This window comes from Salmo trutta, chromosome 14 (genome assembly GCF_901001165.1).
Source record: "Salmo trutta chromosome 14, fSalTru1.1, whole genome shotgun sequence".
Classification (NCBI taxonomy): Eukaryota; Metazoa; Chordata; class Actinopteri; order Salmoniformes; family Salmonidae; genus Salmo; species Salmo trutta.
The window spans coordinates 85,129,156-85,147,652 of record NC_042970.1 but is presented as its reverse complement, the minus strand read 5'-3'; the positions used below and the strand labels follow the sequence as shown (position 1 = coordinate 85,147,652).

General features: G+C 41.6%; 2 protein-coding genes across 2 annotated transcripts; both read left to right on the top strand.

Moving 5' to 3' along the window:
• Positions 1 to 860: 860 nt before the first annotated feature.
• Positions 861 to 18,442, top strand: LOC115147921 (tripartite motif-containing protein 35-like). Its single transcript, XM_029690171.1, has 4 exons — positions 861 to 1,120; positions 17,646 to 17,741; positions 17,878 to 18,108; positions 18,383 to 18,442. Exons 1-4 carry the CDS (start codon positions 866 to 868, stop codon positions 18,440 to 18,442), a joined length of 642 nt encoding a protein of 213 aa, XP_029546031.1. The 5' UTR covers positions 861 to 865.
• Positions 2,915 to 14,116, top strand: LOC115147758 (zinc finger protein 239-like). Its single transcript, XM_029690050.1, has 2 exons — positions 2,915 to 3,510; positions 11,295 to 14,116. The coding sequence occupies exons 1-2, from the start codon at positions 3,249 to 3,251 to the stop codon at positions 12,083 to 12,085; spliced, it is 1,053 nt and encodes a 350-aa protein (XP_029545910.1). The 5' UTR covers positions 2,915 to 3,248; the 3' UTR covers positions 12,086 to 14,116.
• Positions 18,443 to 18,497: the final 55 nt, after the last annotated feature.

Below are 18,497 nucleotides of genomic sequence, written 5' to 3'. Positions count from 1 at the left end.
TGTTTGTGTTCCCTTTATTTTTTTGAGCAGTATATATATATATATATAGAGAGAGAGAGAGAGAGAGAGAGAGAGAGAGAGAGAGAGAGAGAGAGAGAGAGAGAGAGAGAGAGAGAGAGATCTACCTCACATGCTTTGGCAATGTCAACACATGTTTCCCATGCCAATAAAGCCCCTTGAATTGAATTGAATTGAGAGAGAGAGAGAGAGAGGTGGGGGTTGTAACTTGACCTATGCTGGATTCAATACTACTTCATCTGTGATTGCCGGGAGCTAAGGACCAATAAAAATAGTCCCAAAATAGGTAAACCCCGCCCATCTTGCACATGTAGGCTAAAGAAAAAGCTCAAAGAACTTGAAAGAGTTCAGATACTAAAGTTAACCTCTATGACACACATACATCTAGCATTCAGTTCATGGAGTTACACACAGGTACTGATATAGACACACACACTCAAACACACATACAAACACACACATACACACCCACTCACACACACATACGCACCCATACACACACAAACACATGCATACGCACACACACACACAAAATACCAATATCCCCTCCCTCTCTCACTCTTTCTCTCGCTCTCTCTACGCTTTCCCTTCCCTCCCCCCTCTCGCTCTCTTTCCCTCTTCTCATGCCCTTTCTCCCTCCCTCCTTCAGTCTCTCCCTCCCTCTTCTCCCTCTCCCTCCCGCTCTCTCTCACAACTGTCTCCCTCTTTCACTCTCTCTCTCTCTCTCTCTTTCTCTCTATATATATATCCCTCTCTCACTCTCTTTCCCTCCCTCCCTTTCTCTTTCTCTCCTCCCCTTTTTGTTCCTCTCTCCACCTTCTTGCACTCCTGCTCAGAAAAATAATCCATGGAGGCTCTCAGACTAGAAGCTGGAGGATTAGGGTCCCTCTCAGGGGGTTCCACCCCGCTCAAGGCCCTTCTCCCTGGGGCAGAGGGCTTCGTCCTTCCCCCTGGAGATCCAGAGCTGTGCCGGGAGCATGGAGAGAAGTTTATCTTGTTCTGTGTGGATGACCTGGAGCCAGTGTGCAGTCAGTGTGGACTGACTGAGACCCACGAGGGGCACAGAGTCTACCCCATAACGGAGGCTGTACCTGACTGTAAGGTAAGAGACAGACAGGCAGGCAGGCACGCAGACAGACAGACAAGTAGACAGACAGACAAGCACACAGACATACAGATAGATAGATCGACAGACAGACAGACAGACAGACAGACAGACAGACAGACAGACAGACAGACAGACATGTCTACAAGCTACCTACACCCCTACTTTATGTAACTTCGCATTTAAATATCTGTTCATCGAGTATCTGCCATTTAGCAGATACTTTTATTTGATGTGGCATATCTGTGCAGTTACATACATCCACTCTGTTGTTGTTGCCATGCCACATACATACAGATGTAGCATCGTAATTTGACCAGTATTGTCGCAGCAAAATAATCCTGCAGCAACAGGATTTGAACGTTCAGTCCATACTGTTTCTTGATCGGTGGTTAGGCTATTAGCTGGCTAATATGAGGCTACATGAAGTGTGATACTGTTAATTTAACCGTGTGTTACTGCAGGTTTTCAGTGAATTGATGTAAATCATGAAGCTCATCTGCATTTTATGTGGTGCAGGAAAATTCTCAGCAACAAAAGAGTTATGACATTAAGATCCTACACCTGTACGTGTTTGACTCATGAAGTGTTATTTCGGTTCCTGTCTCCCATGTGTTTTGACACTTAACTGACGCGTAGAGTAACATGACCTAGTCTATGAGGCCACACACACACACACACACACACACACACACACACACACACACACACACACACACACACACACACACAAGCAGGGGTGGACTTGCCATCTGGCATTTCAGGCAAATGACAGATGGGCTTGTCCACTTTTAGCCCAGTGGGCTAGTGTAACTTGTTTCTTTTTTAGCAATGTTATTATCTGGGTAATGATGGGGGATTCACAAAAAAGGCCTCAAGGAAAAAAATGGGCCAGTGTGGGGGCCCTTAAAATGGGCCAGTGTGGGGGTCCTTAAAATGGGCCAGTGTGGGGGTCCTTAAAATGGGCCAGTGTGGGGGCCCTTAAAATGGGCCAGTGTGGGGGCCCTTTAAAATGGGCCAGTGTGGGGTTCCTTTAAAATGGGCCAGTGTGGGGGCCCTTAAAATGGGCCAGTGTGGGGGCCTATTTTGGGACTGTTGGAACAGTCCCAAAATGTTTTGCAGGTCATCAATGAAGTTGTCAAGAACTTTCAAAATGTGTGAAGCAAAACACATCCCACTGTGACACTTTCTGTATGTTGAAAGTTCTATATCTTCAGTAGATTTTTTTTTTTTTGCAATTCGATCACTTTACAACTTCATTTTCATTACCTCAAAAAATCTAATCAAATCAAATCTCCTTCCAGCACAATACCAGTGTCTACATATGTGAAAACAGCACATTTCTACGTTTTGCAGAAGAAAAAAAATTAAGTAAAACATCTCTATTGATGACATCATCAAAAGTTGAAACATTTTCCAAACCTCGTTTTAGGTTTTGAAAATCACCGTTTTTCTTACTTTTAATCCCACGCTGTGATGTCACATAGAAGCATTTTTTGGGGACTTTTCTTTTCTTTTTAATCACAGATCATAGAGAATATCATTCACGATTGACAGTGATGATGGCATATTTTGAAAGTAGGTAGGCCTAATTTGGTGTTTGAGGGTATAAAAATACAAACATTTATTCAAGTCAATGTGTGTAAGAAATTATGACACCATTTATTATTATTTTTTGTGCACTGGCAACTAAAAAAAACTGTCACTAAACCACTGTTTAAAGAGAGTACTAAGTAGAACATAATTATATACAGTCTCCAATCTTTATATTATTTTTTTAAAGGCCGACACGATATCATTTCTCCCGGTCTCTGGCCCACACTCCAGTACAGTAGGTGGCGGTAATGCATCATTACACTTTGACTGCCACCCGCAGATAAACCCCCGAAGAAGTAGAAGGAGCTCGTCAGCCACCACCGTAGCTTGCTAGCCAACATAGCCAGAACATTGTAGCTCTTTAGACGGTTTCGGTGAATGGGAAGTCGCTGTGTTTGAAACACACGTCTGTCGTATCTACTAGTTACCCCGTTTAATTGCATATTTACGTTGTTAGTCATCTAGCTGGCTGGTTAAGTTAGCACTAGGCTAGTTGTTTATGCTAACTAGCTAGCTAACATCCCCGACCATGAGCTCACTAAACTACTCTCCCACTGCCAAAGAACAGGAGGTCTGCTGGACGGAGAAAGAGGGTCTGTGGCTTAATATTGTCGTGAAAGAAGAGGAGGAAGAGGAGGACGTCACAGTGAAAGGAGATTCAGAAGCGCTCAGAGTGAAAGAGAAGGAGGAGGAGAAAGAGGGGGATGTCGTTTTTGGAGTGAAGGAGCAGGGGGAGGTTACTGTCACATTGGAAAATGAGGAAGACAAAACTGGAGATCTGATGAACACCGGTAAGTAACTAGTGGGGTGATGATAATGAGCTAAAGGAACCTTTAATGTTCTGTTTAGAGGCGAATTGGCTCTGACAGCCAAAACAGCCAAAAACTCAATCTAAACGTGAATCGGTTCTCAATTGCGGTACAGAAACATAAATCCCTCTACTTTCATATCACATCAAGATAATTAACCAAATGCTAAATATACACTTACTGTACACCAGAGGAGGCTGGTGGGGGGATCTATAGGAGGACAGGCTCATTGTAATGGCTGGAATGGAATAAATGGAACGGTATTAAACATATAGAAACCACGTTCGGATCCATTCCAGCCATTACAATGAGCCCGTCCTCCTATAGTTCCTTCCACCAGCCTCCACTGCTGTACACTGTTTTAACCACAGTGAATGATAGAGGTCTTTAGTGGCCAAAAGACTGTATTAGTATGGGCAGATCCATTGAAGGCTTCCATCATTTTAATGTAGTCAACGGGTGGGACTTCCAACTTCATTGGCTGAGCCCTCCTGGTGACCCAGTTGGAGTCACGTCCAACCGGGTCATCAGGTGGGATCAGCCAATCGTGAAGAAGAAAATGGACTACTTCAAAATGGAGATAGCCTCAATGGCGCTGCCCATAAGGCTGTCAGAGACACTATAATGGCACAGATACAATGAGGAATCCTCTATCTATCTCTATAGTCGCAACAGTCGCAGCCGACAATATTTTTCTGTGACAACACGTTTGTGGTGTCTGTCTTCTGTTTACACACAGGTGTTAGGAGACGCAGATGGCTAATTATCACAGGTAGTCCCCTCTGTCTTCTGTTTACACACAGGTGTTAGGAGACACAGATAGCTAATTATCACAGGTAGTCCCCTCTGTCTTCTGTTTACACACAGGTGTTAGGAGACGCAGATGGCTAATTATCACAGGTAGTCCCCTCTGTCTTCTGTTTACACACAGGTGTTAGGAGACACAGATAGCTAATTATCACAGGTAGTCCCCTCTGTCTTCTGTTTACACACAGGTGTTAGGAGACGCAGATAGCTAATTATCACAGGTAGTCCCCTCTGTCTTCTGTTTACACACAGGTGTTAGGAGACGCAGATAGCTAATTATCACAGGTAGTCCCCTCTGTCTTCTGTTTACACACAGGTGTTAGGAGACGCAGATAGCTAATTATCACAGGTAGTCCCCTCTGTCTTCTGTTTACACACAGGTGTTAGATGCAGATAGCTAATTATCACAGGTAGTCCCCTCTGTCTTCTGTTTACACACAGGTGTTAGATGCAGATGGGTAATTATCACAGGTAGTCCCCTCTGTCTTCTGTTTACACACAGGTGTTAGGAGACACAGATAGCTAATTATCACAGGTAGTCCCCTCTGTCTTCCGGCTGTTTTCTGTAAACACCCTCTGTAACATGGTGATGGCCGTGTGGGAACCCTCACCCTATAAAGGTGTGTCACTGTAACCTTTTTTCATTTTTTTATATAATTTCTTGCTGATATGAAAAATAAGGTCCTTATGCTTCCAAAACCGTACCACAAACGATGCATGTTGATGTTCAGACCGAGCATCTGGCCTCTTAACAAAACTCCCACGTACAGAAGACCCCTTCGTCTAATGACTCTTATCAAATTTTATTGGTCACACATTTAGCAGATGTTATTGCGGGTGTAGTGAAAAGCTTGTGTGTCTAGCTCCAACAGTGCAGTAGTATCTAACAATTCACAACAACAATAATACACACACATCTAAAAGTAAAAGAATGGAATTCTGTGTAATATAATGGAACTGAGAGTCATGATCAAGTCCTTGACGGTTGATGAAGAAAACAATACATTATTCAAATACTGAGCTAGCCTATAGTGTATGCCCAGTCAAAACTGTTCGCTGCTCTGGCACCCCAATGGTGGAACAAGCTCCCCCACGACGCCAGGACAGCGGAGTCAATCACCACCTTCCGGAGACACCTGAAACCCCACCTCTTTAAGGAATACCTGGGATAGGATAAAGTAATCCTTCTAACCCCCCCCCCCCCCCCAAAAGATTTAGATGCACTATTGTAAAGTGGTTGTTCCACTGGATATCTTAAGGTGAATGCACCAATTTGTAAGTCGCTCTGGATAAGAGCGTCTGCTAAATGACTTAAATGTAAATGTAAAATGGAGGAATTCTATACAATTGCTCAGAGAAAAATATTCTCAAAGGTAGTTTGTACCGGAGATGCCAAGTCGAGGTCCAAGAGGCTCCTAAACAGCTTCTACCCCCAAGCCATAAGACTCCTGAACAGCTAATCAAATGGCTGCCCTGCCCCCCCACCCCCTCATCTACACTGCTGCTACTCTCTGTTATCTATGCATAGTCACTTTAATAACTCTACCTACATGTACATACCGTAATTTCCGGACTATAAGCCGCAACTTTTTTCCCACGCTTTGAACCTCGCGGCTTAAACAATGACTCGGCTAATATATGGATTTTTCCCGCTTTAATTTTTTTTCTCCAAAAAAACACATTCTGTGACGTGCTCAGTTTTTTGGCGGCATGAAGCTTTCATTAGACCAATGAAATTGGCGAACGGGTTAAGGTCAAACAACTTTTATGTTTACTGTTTAGATTAAATCGAGCGCTCTCAAATTACGGTAGTCATTTTGTCACTCTCATCATGGCAAAGACACGGAGAAATGCATATGATGCAGCTTTCAAGTTGAAGGCGATTGATCTGGCTGTTGGAAAAGGAAATAGAGCTGCTGCACGGGAGCTTGGTCTTAATGAGTCGATGATAAGACGTTGGAAACAGCAGCGTGAGGAATTGACTCAGTGCAAAAAGACAACTAAAGCTTACTGCTATTTTTTTTTTTTGTTACAAGCCGTGTTTCGTTAAAGCCTATTTATTTTTGTTACAAGCCGTGTTTCGTTAAAGCCTGTGTAAAGTTCAATTGTTTCAATGTACCGGTAGGCACCTGCGGCTTATAGACATGTGCGGCTTATTTATGTTCAAAATGTATATATATATATTTTTAATTCAGTGGGTGCGGCTTATATTCAGGTACGCTCAATAGTCCGGAAATTACGGTAATTACCTCAATACCACTACCCCCTGTTTATAGCTCCACTATTGTTATTTACTGCTGCTCTTTAATTATTTGTTATTCTTATCTCTTACTTTTTGTTGTTGTAGGGAGTTTCTTAAAACTGCATTGTTGGTTAAGGGCTTGTAGGTAAGCATTTCACTGTAAGGTGAACCTGTTGTATTCGGCGCATGTGACAAATACAATTTGATTTGATTTTCATTTTATTCGCAAAAAGTTAGGGGTCAAAATTATGGACACCTCTGTTTTCATTACCTTTCAATACCTCACATTGTGAGAATAACGGCACTGAGCCTTTTTCTAAAATGTGTTTCTAAAAAGTGTTGTTGGGAGGGATCTTTGACTAATTCCTCCATACAGAATCCTTCCAGATCTTTGACTAATTCTTCCATACAGAATCCTTCCAGATCTTTGACTAATTCCTCCATACAGAATCCTTCCAGATCTTTGACTAATTCTTCCATACAGAATCCTTCCAGATCTTTGACTAATTCTTCCATACAGAATCCTTCCAGATCTTTGACTAATTCCTCCATACAGAATCCTTCCAGATCTTTGACTAATTCCTCCATACAGAATCCTTCCAGATCTTTGAAATCTTTTTGTCTCTTATGGGCTGTCCTTGTCAATTCAAACCACAGGTTTTCAATAGGTTTCAAGTCACTGAGATGGATTGAAACAACATTTGAGATTTTGAGGCCAATTATACATTTATTTACAGATTTTAATGTGTGCTTGGGGTTATTGTCTTGCTGGAAGATCCACTTGCAGCCAAGTGTCAGCCTCCTGGCAGAGGCAACAAGGTTTTGGGCTAAAATGTACTGGTAATATGTGAGGTACAAGGATATGATGCCGTTGACCTTAACAAGGGCTCCAGTGGAAGAAAAATAGCCTCATAGCATAAAATATCCACCACCATATTTTACAGTAGCTATGGGGTTATTTTCTGCTCATGCATTGTAATTTCGACGCCAAACCCACCACTGGCGTACGTGGCCAAACGGCTCTATTTTCATGTCATCCCATACATGTAAACGCCTGGAGTTTTCTAACCAGCTTTGGCACTTGGATTGGAACCGGTGCTTTGGTCAGATGACATGAAAATAGAGCTCTTTGGTCAAGCACACCAATGGTATTGAGAACAGTGTCCATTTCAAGAATTCAAAACCGAGATGTCCATCATTTTAACCCCTTCCTTTTTGAGAATGTGTTATTACTTGTTAAACAAAATCTCTTTCTCTGAGCAATTGTAATAGTATAAAATAATATAATTTCCCAAATTTCTCTCAGTATTTTAATGATTTATTGTAGACGGTCATTATTGTTCATCTTTATCCGCGGTGTACACACTTTAACACAAACTCTGCAGTTTGCCCATGAGAGCAAAATTATCTTTTTTTAAACATTATTTAATGAATTTGTTTTTAAAATCTCAATGGTGTTATTTGTTTTTTAGTTATCAGGTAACGGTCCGATCTGATTGAAATCTCTAAGATACTATATCATGTCTATTATTATAAGAGGTTGTAATTTATAGCCAAATTATGAAGAGGACCGAATCAGGAAAAGAAAAGATCAAATTATGAAGAGGACAGAATCAAGAAAACGAAGGATCATTTCAATATGGATTAAATGTTAAAAATAAAACAAGAGGTTATTGAATTTAAGCAATAAGGCATGAGAATATTTCTATTCAATAACACAAACTAAAATATCAACTAATACATGGTATTTCTGATAGAACTGCCTAACAGATATAGAGCAGGCATCAGCCAGTCTTTAGTTATATTTCTGATAGCACTGTCTAACAGTTATAGAGCAGGCATCAGCCAGTCTTTAGTTATATTTCTGATAGCACTGTCTAACAGTTATAGAGCAGGCATCAGCCAGTCTTTAGTTATATTTCTGATAGCACTGTCTAACAGTTATAGAGCAGGCATCAGCCAGTCTTTAGTTCTATTTCTGATAGCACTGTCTAACAGTTATAGAGCAGGCATCAGCCAGTCTTTAGTTCTATTTCTGATAGCACTGTCTAACAGATATAGAGCAGGCATCAGCCAGTCTTTAGTTATATTTCTGATAGCACTGTCTAACAGTTATAGAGCAGGCATCAGCCAGTCTTTAGTTATATTTCTGATAGCACTGTCTAACAGTTATAGAGCAGGCATCAGCCAGTCTAGTTATATTTCTGATAGCACTGTCTAACAGATATAGAGCAGGCATCAGCCAGTCTTTAGTTATATTTCTGATAGCACTGTCTAACAGTTATAGAGCAGGCATCAGCCAGTCTTTAGTTATATTTCTGATAGCACTGTCTAACAGTTATAGAGCAGGCATCAGCCAGTCTAGTTATATTTCTGATAGCACTGTCTAACAGTTATAGAGCAGGCATCAGCCAGTCTTTAGTTATATTTCTGATAGCACTGCCTAACAGATATAGAGCAGGCATCAGCCAGTCTAGTTATATTTCTGATAGCACTGTCTAACAGTTATAGAGCAGGCATCAGCCAGTCTAGTTCTATTTCTGATAGAACTGCCTAACAGTTATAGAGCAGGCATCAGCCAGTCTTTAGTTATATTTCTGATAGCACTGTCTAACAGTTATAGAGCAGGCATCAGCCAGTCTAGTTATATTTCTGATAGCACTGTCTAACAGTTATAGAGCAGGCATCAGCCAGTCTTTAGTTATATTTCTGATAGCACTGTCTAACAGATATAGAGCAGGCATCAGCCAGTCTAGTTCTATTTCTGATAGCACTGTCTAACAGATATAGAGCAGGCATCAGCCAGTCTTTAGTTATATTTCTGATAGCACTGTCTAACAGTTATAGAGCAGGCATCAGCCAGTCTAGTTATATTTCTGATAGCACTGTCTAACAGTTATAGAGCAGGCATCAGCCAGTCTTTAGTTATATTTCTGATAGCACTGTCTAACAGTTATAGAGCAGGCATCAGCCAGTCTAGTTATATTTCTGATAGCACTGTCTAACAGATATAGAGCAGGCATCAGCCAGTCTAGTTCTATTTCTGATACCCCTGTCTAACAGTTATAGAGCAGGCATCAGCCAGTCTAGTTATATTTCTGATAGAACTGTCTAACAGTTATAGAGCAGGCATCAGCCAGTCTAGTTATATTTCTGATAGCACTGTCTAACAGTTATAGAGCAGGCATCAGCCAGTCTAGTTATATTTCTGATAGAACTGTCTAACAGTTATAGAGCAGGCATCAGCCAGTCTAGTTATATTTCTGATAGAACTGTCTAACAGTTATAGAGCAGGCATCAGCCAGTCTAGTTATATTTCTGATAGAACTGTCTAACAGATATAGAGCAGGCATCAGCCAGTCTAGTTCTATTTCTGATAGAACTGCCTAACAGATATAGAGCAGGCATCAGCCAGTCTTCTATTTCTGAGGTTGAGAGACAAAAGCTTCTATTAGCATAGTTTCTAGTCAAGCACACTTGTTGTCCATTATTAACAGAAATTGTTTCTATGCTGGCAGTCTAATTTTCTTTTCCCTTGCTAGCTAGCCAACTAAAGCTAACACAGTCGCATCAAGTTCACCTTTGTTTATTTGTTATATAAACATGATGAACGTGGGGTAAACAGTGCCATTTATTTTTTATTTAACCTTTTATTTAACTAGGCAAGTCAGTTAAGAACAAATTCTTATTTACTATGACGGCCTACAGCGGCAATAAGATGCTTCCTTACAGGTTTATCTCTCGACAGTGCAACAATACTATAACATTAAATGAGATGGAAACAGAATTTTGCAAGAATATATTGCAGAATATAATAGAAGATAGTCAACTAATTAAAACGGATATTTCCAACCTGGGCCGGGGAATTGTGCAGTAGACTGTGTTAGTAGTGGGACATTGAGCAGTATAATGAATGAAAATACCATTCACTCATGCATTTTGATCGATGTACGGATCAATTAAGTTCATGTCTTGTCATAATCTTGTGCAAATCAATACATTTTCTAATTAGTTCAATACATTTAGTTGATTTCCTACTATGATCAGTACATTTTCTAATGTTGCTGAATTCTGTTTTAATGTCTGTAATCCGTGATTCCGTTCTGCACATCGGAGATTTGATTGGGTCTTACAGATGGCAAGGTTTATACAATTCCCCTCTGTTTCATACCAAATGTTAGGCAAGAAGCATGGGGTAAAAATGGAGATTAGTTTATGAATTGCCAGGCTGGGCTGTGGGACAGTGCGTAGGGATAATTCAAATGGAACTATTAAAGCGATGCATCAGGATTTTAGCAACGAGGCCCTTTATCTACTTCCCTAGAGGCAGATGAACTTGTGAATACCATTTTTATGTCTCTGTCAAGTATGAAGGAAGTTAGTTAGTTTCTGCTAGCATGCTAGCAGATACTATAGACTTCCAGTGATTATGCTAACGCTAGTTAGCAATTGCGCTACGGCTAGTTAGAAACTTCCGTCAAACTGCATGCATAGACATACAAATCGTACTAGTAGATATTGTGAAAATTCTGAAATATCCCTTTAACAGGCATTACTTGTGGATTATTGTGAATAACTAACAGCTATCAACCAATCAGCATCCAGGATCCAAATGTACCGTTTGGGATCTAGTCTGGATTAAACCTCATAGGAAGACAGTTTAATCATGTGGAGGTTTCATTTCAGTTTAACTAAATACTCTGTTTGTCTTTGGCAGGAGAGAGGCCAGACTTTCCCTCTGACAGTGGGAAGAGTCCCTCAGGGGAACCAGACCCAGAGACACCCAAACCAGTGAGACCACACCACTGCTCCCACTGCGGAAAGAGTTTTACCTGGTTATCAAAGCTGAAAGAGCACGAGAGAACACACACTGGAGAAAAGCCTTACCAATGTGCCATTTGTGGAAAGACTTTTACCCAGTTAGGCGGCTTTCAATATCATGAGCGGACACACAGAGAAAAAAATACCTACCACTGCTCTCAGAATGGAAAAACATTTACCCGGTTAGGGAACCTGAAAAAGAATGAGAGAATACACACACAGGAAGAGAAGACAAACCACTGTTCCCAGTGTGGAAAGAGTTTTAAATGGTTATCAAAGCTGAAAGAGCATGAGAGGACTCACACAGGAGAAAAACCTTTCCAATGCTCCCATTGTGAAAAGAAATTTAACCAGTCATCACATCTGAAAGAGCATGAGAGAATACACACAGGAGAGAAGCCTTTCCAATGTTCTAAGTGTGGAAAGGGTTTTACCTGGTTATGGAACCTGAAAACACACGAGAGGACACACACAGGAGAAAAGCCATACCAATGCTCCCTGTGTGGAAAGACTTTTACACAGTTAGGGGGCTTTAAATATCACGAGAGAACACACACAGAAAAAAAGACCTACCACTGCTCTCTGTGTGAAAAGACATTTACCCGGTTAGGGAACCTAAAAAAGCATGAGACAATACACACACAGGAAGAGAAGGCTCCCAGTGCAGAAAGACTTTTAGTCAGTTAGGGAACCTGAAAGAGTATGAAATAACACAGCCAATTCGCCCCTGGCTTCTATCCTGTATATCTGGCAATTCTGGCAAATGCCAGGTGGGCTGGACCATTTTTTAGTTGGGTGGGGTGGTCAAAATTGACACAGACTTTTTTTTATACATTAAAATACAAAAATGAAAAAGGTGACATGGCCTGCGGCCCATGGGCCTGTTAATATATATTTGTACGATTTTTGGGCAATTTCTCAGTTATACTAATGAGCCTTTGGCTGATCAGTGCAGTAGAACCTTCACTGGGCAACGGTCGGCTCCCCTACCAAGTTGGGCTGGCCAATTTTCCCATTCAAACGCGGCATCAGCAAAGAGACGTGCTCCGACTGTCATCAGTTATACAGGCAATATAGACTGTCATCAGTAAGGCAGCCAATATAGACTGTCATCAGTTAGGCAGCCAATATAGACTGTCATCAGTAAGGCAGCCAATATAGACTGTCATCAATAAGGCAGCCAATATAGACTGTCATCAGTAAGGCAGCCAATATAGACTGTCATCAGTAAGGCAGCCAATATAGACTGTCATCAGTAAGGCAGCCAATATAGACTGTCATCAGTAAGGCAGCCAATATAGACTGTCATCAGTAAGGCAGCCAATATAGACTGCCATCAGTTAGGCAGCCAATATAGACTGTCATCAGTAAGGCAGCCAATATAGACTGTCATCAATAAGGCAGCCAATATAGACTGTCATCAATAAGGCAGCCAATATAGACTGTCATCAGTAAGGCAGCCAATATAGACTGTCATCAGTAAGGCAGCCAATATAGACTGCCATCAGTAAGGCAGACAATATAGACTGCCATCAGTTAGGCAGCCAATATAGACTGTCATCAGTTAGGCAGCCAATATAGACTGTCATCAGTAAGGCAGCCAATATAGACTGTCATCAGTAAGGCAGCCAATATAGACTGTCATCAGTAAGGCAGCCAATATAGACTGTCATCAGTAAGGCAGCCAATATAGACTGTCATCAGTAAGGCAGCCAATATAGACTGTCATCAGTTAGGCAGCCAATATAGACTGTCATCAGTTAGGCAGCCAATATAGACTGTCATCAGTTAGGCAGCCAATATAGACTGTCATCAGTAAGGCAGCCAATATAGACTGTCATCAGTAAGGCAGCCAATATAGACTGTCATCAGTAAGGCAGCCAATATAGACTGTCATCAGTAAGGCAGCCAATATAGACTGTCATCAGTAAGGCAGCCAATATAGACTGTCATCAGTTAGGCAGCCAATATAGACTGTCATCAGTAAGGCAGCCAATATAGACTGTCATCAGTAAGGCAGCCAATATAGACTGTCATCAGTAAGGCAGCCAATATAGACTGTCATCAGTAAGGCAGCCAATATAGACTGTCATCAGTAAGGCAGCCAATATAGACTGTCATCAGTAAGGCAGCCAATATAGACTGTCATCAGTAAGGCAGCCAATATAGACTGTCATCAGTTAGGCAGCCAATATAGACTGTCATCAGTAAGGCAGCCAATATAGACTGCCATCAGTTAGGCAGCCAATATAGACTGTCATCAGTAAGGCAGCCAATATAGACTGCCATCAGTAAGGCAGCCAAGATCATGGATCGTAATAAAGGATGAAGGCTACAACCTCTGGCTGTTGTAACTAAGGATATTACAGTAGCAGAAGGCTACAACCTTCTCTGACTGTTGTAACTAAGGATATTACAGTAGCACAAGGCTACAACCTTCTCTGGCTGTTGTAACTAAGGATATTACAGTAGCAGAAGGCTACAACCTTCTCTGTCTGTTGTAAGTAAGGATATTGCAGAAGCAGGGCATTGTATTGGTGCAAAACAATCTGCGTTTTAACCACACGTTTACATTTGTGATGACGTAATCTTTATAGTTATGCTGCCATATCTTAGCCTGAGATGCTGAAAAAGAACACTACTATTTTGACTGCTTGTCTGTTCCCTGTGTTTGTAATGGTGCTGAAAACAGAACATTAAATTACTATTTAGACTGCCTGTCTGTGTCTTGCTTGTATGGAAAATGCTGTCGAGATCGCTGTATGCAGGGGCGCACCTTTGGTTTTAGAAGTGGAATTGACATAACTTTTTTTTGGTTTGCTTTTTTGTCATATAAACTCTCCAAACAGCCTACCTGACTGGTTGGAGGTGTCCGCATGGTCCCAAAGCACACTGTCAATGTTTTTTGTATCACATTCCAATGATAAAACTGGGGGGGACAAAAATGCCATTTCTGAATGTGAGGGGGACATGTCCCCCCCAGGTCCTAGGGAAAGTTGCGCCCCTGGCTGCATGTAACTCTCCACCTGAGTTTTGCATTGGGGAAAAACAATCTGCGTAACCCAGGCTACAACTGTTATTTTGCTTCTCAATAATCATGCAAGTGAAGTACCACACAATTTGATGGACGGCACATTTATTTAAATTCTCCAGAGTTCCACCCCTGGGCAGCCACTCCATAGCCGGTAAGCAGAGCTTGACAGTGGCGAGTTCATTTTGCATGGCTCGGTGCCCTGGATGGGTGGACTTTGTACATTTTAGAACATTCCATTAGTCCTTAAGTGAAATCTCCACCCACCGGGGCCCTGGGGTTCAACTAAACTAACAAATGGAATGGTGTGTTGTGTCTTTGGCATCATTAAAACTGAAGACATGTTTATCAAATAACTCTCTGTAATTATTACGCAACTAAACTGATTACTCGTGTAACTGTAATTAACTAGGAGGTCGGGGCACCAAGGAAAATATTCAGATTACAACATTATAATTTTCCTAATATAACTTTCCGATATCATAATATCTGATCTATGAGTCTTCTGATTTAATGACTTATTATTCACCTCACGTCAATCTCATTCCAAATGTTGTAAATTGTTGGTTATCTGCATGAACCCAGTCTTCACTATGAGTCATCCATACATCAATTGTCTTAAAATCATTTATTTACTAAACTAAATAATTCAACAGAAATGCAAAACAAACAGATATGGTTACAAGGAAATGATAGGAGAATGTTCCCTAGTGGGCTAAACCGGCATGGCGGCTTGTTAGACAAAAGGGGAGTGTGGGTCAGCTGAGAAGGCACTACAGAGTTGATAAATATTAACAATTGAAATGCTAATCCTTTGCACATGAACGCTCACTCATTCGGGAACAATTGCAATCAATATATATTTACGCTCAGTGTGTCGTCGGGATCTTTGTTGAAAAGTTCTGTTCTGTTGGAGACTTTGTCCTCCAGTTCTCTCTCTCTCTCTCTCTCTCTCTCTCTCGGTTAGAATGGATATTTCAAAGTGACATTCATTAATGTCGTTATAGAATGGATTCTTCGTCGGTCTTCGTGTTCAATGATACCGAATTCTTAGCTGCAGACTAGTAATTAATATCAAAGACTTGTTATTATTCTGTCGGTTTCAATAGTCTAAGAGTTTAACCACGTGGTATGGTTAAAGTTCAGAACGAGGAATGCATGGTCAAACCTTGGCCCTCTCTTCTCGGGGTAAGCTGGTCTGGGGAAAGAAACCCTGGGTGGGGGTTTATATACTGAACGTAGAAAAGGCTGTCACATGACGACAGGTCCTGTCTGTGTCCCTGGGGGCGTGCCGATGACTTAGTTAAGACTCCAAAGGGAATTGGAGTTTCCTTCATTAAACAGTCCAAAATCACATTACACAATATCACAAACAGTTCTATCCTTATTCATTCATTTTATACAACCATTTAGATGTAAGTCTCATAGCTGAGGCTAGTATATAAACGTTTATTATGGTAATATGGCCGTATTGTCTCTCATGAGTTTCACAAAATTGTACCAAACGGACCAGTTCGTAGCTGGATTCTATACCGATCTTTTATACCTTCTCCAGAACATAAATGTCGTTCAGTTCTCCAATTTTGTGAGGTGGAAGAATCAAATCAAATCAAATGTATTTATATAGCCCTTCGTACATCAGCTGAAATCTCAAAGTGCTGTACAGAAACCCAGCCTAAAACCCCAAACAGCAAGCAATGCATGTGAAAGAAGCACGGTGGCTAGGAAAAACTCCCTAGAAAGGCCAAAAACCTAGAAAGAATCCTTTGTTCTCTATGAAAACTCACTCTGTCTCCATACTGTGGCCATGAGGAGAGAATTTCCTCATAGGAATTTACGACTGCTCTCACAGAGCCTGGTGTCAGAAGTATAGAGGTCGGGGGATGGTGCATAGAAAAGGCCTGGTGCAGAAGGAGGGGGGTCAACTGTGCTCGCTGTACCCAAAGAGGGCAACGTCATGACAGGTGTTAAGCTGGTCATACCATGGATCATTTAGCTATTTGATTTAGAGTTTTAGGACCACTGTAGGTATATAATTGTATTTTAATAGAATATTAGAATTTAATAGAATATTGAACTTGTCCTTTACTACTATATCCCATAGAAACGCATTGAATAACACATTCCTAAATGGCAAGCTGTGTCTGTCATATACAGTGTATTCGGAACGTATTCAGAACCCTTGACTTTTTACACATTTTGTTACGTTACAGCCTTATTCAAAAATGCATTAAATAAATACAAATTCTCAGAAATCAACACACAATGCCCCATAATGACAAAGCGAAAACAGGTTTTTAGAAATGTTTGCAAATGTATAAAAAAAGATACCTTATTTACATAAGTATTGAGACCCTTTGCTATGAGACTTGAAATTGTGGCACCTAAAGACTCAGACCATGAGACACAATATTTTCTGATCTGATGAAACCAAGATTGAACTCTTTGGCCTGAATGTCAAGCGTCACGTCTGGAGGAAACCTGACACCATCCCTATGGTGAAGCATGGAGGTGGCAGCATCATGCTGTGGGGATATTTTTCAGCGGCAGGGACTGGGACTCATCAGCATCGAGGAAAAAATGACAAAGCAAAGTACAGAGAGATTCTTGATGAAAACCTGCTCCATAGCACTCAGGACCTCAGACTGCGGCGAAGGTTCACCTTCCAACAGGACAACGACACTAAGCACACAGCCAAGGCAACGCAGGAGTGGCTTCGGGACAAGTCTGAATGTCCTTGAATGGCCCGGCCAGAGCCCGGACTTGAACCAGATTGAACATCTCTGGTGGGAGTTTGCCATTTCCCCATTCCTATAATGAGGGATGCTGTTTTCTGCTAACAACGTCTGCAGTACCGCGGTCGGCCTTTACTTTCCGTGGCTTCAATGAGGGAATCGTTCTCCCCTGAGTATGCTGCGTCGTTAAGAAACATACAAACATCTCTTCCACAAAATATATGTTGACATTTGTTTTTTACTATTTTGCATTGGGGAGGTAGATAAAGTGTTTATCATAGTCAATCGCCTTTGTATTTTTTTTATTTGGTTTATTTGGATGGGGACAAACACATTGACACACAAAACAACAATCGTCCGATGCATTGCACTGAAGTATTACTAGCAAATGTTCAACACCAGTCGCCAGTCGCTATGAAAAAAAAGTATACATCTATTGTATTGTGATACGCTGGTTGTCATTATTCCTACTGCCCACCAGGGGGAGCTGAACTCTTCACTGGGGAAGCTGCTAGGGAAGAGCAGGAGGTTTGAGAAGGTTACACGGATCGTTGAACACGCCTCCCAACACAACCAGGTACGACTTGCATTGTCGGTCTGTCAATGAATCCATCACAACTAAACAATCGCTGTATTTATAAAGCCCCTTTTACATGAGTTGTCACAAATCAGCTGTCACAAATGTATCACATCTGTCCTCCCTCCCTCCCCAGAGCCATGCCCAGCAGACAGAGAGACAGATAAAGGAGGAGTTTGAGAAGCTGCACCAGTTCCTGAGAGAGGAGGAGGAGGCCAGGCTAGCCAGGCTGAGGGAGGAAGAGGACGAGAGGAATAGAGTGATGAAGAGGGAGAGAGTTGGAAATGAGATGGAGCTACTGGCTGAAACTATCAGAGAGATCGAGGAAGAGATGAAGGAAGACAGGGATGACATCGCTTTTCTGCAGGTGTGTGTGTGTGTGTGTGTGTGTGTGTGTGAGAGTGATGGCATACTGTGCATTGGCATAAATGTGATAAGACATTGCTTTGTCTTCCAGAATTACCAGGAGACAATAAAGAGGTATGCAGACACTCTCTGTCTCTCTCCCTCTGTCTCTCTCTCCCTGTTTCTCTCTCTCTCGCTCTGTGCTTCTCTTTTCATTTTCTTCTTGGCACAAATCACACAGACACACACAGAGCCCTGTAACAGAATAGAGTGTGTGTGTGTGTGTGTGTGTGTAGGACGTGGCAGAGTCATGGGGAGCCAGAGGAGGTGTGTGGTCCTCTGATAGACGTGTCTAAACACCTGACCAACCTCCTCTACACCGTCTGGAACGACATGCTGCAGATAGCCCCT

What these genes read in the sequence shown, in the direction of transcription:
- LOC115147921 (XM_029690171.1), top strand. Translation starts at nt 866, where the DNA reads ATGGAGGCTCTCAGACTAGAAGCTGGAGGATTAGGGTCCCTCTCAGGG. An exon ending in ACGCCTCCCAACACAACCAG is followed by an intron (nt 17,742 to 17,877) that starts GTACGACTTGCA and finishes CTCCCTCCCCAG; the next exon opens with AGCCATGCCCAGCAGACAGA. An exon ending in ATGACATCGCTTTTCTGCAG is followed by an intron (nt 18,109 to 18,382) that starts GTGTGTGTGTGT and finishes GTGTGTGTGTAG; the next exon opens with GACGTGGCAGAGTCATGGGG.
- LOC115147758 (XM_029690050.1), top strand. Translation starts at nt 3,249, where the DNA reads ATGAGCTCACTAAACTACTCTCCCACTGCCAAAGAACAGGAGGTCTGC. An exon ending in TGGAGATCTGATGAACACCG is followed by an intron (nt 3,511 to 11,294) that starts GTAAGTAACTAG and finishes TGTCTTTGGCAG; the next exon opens with GAGAGAGGCCAGACTTTCCC.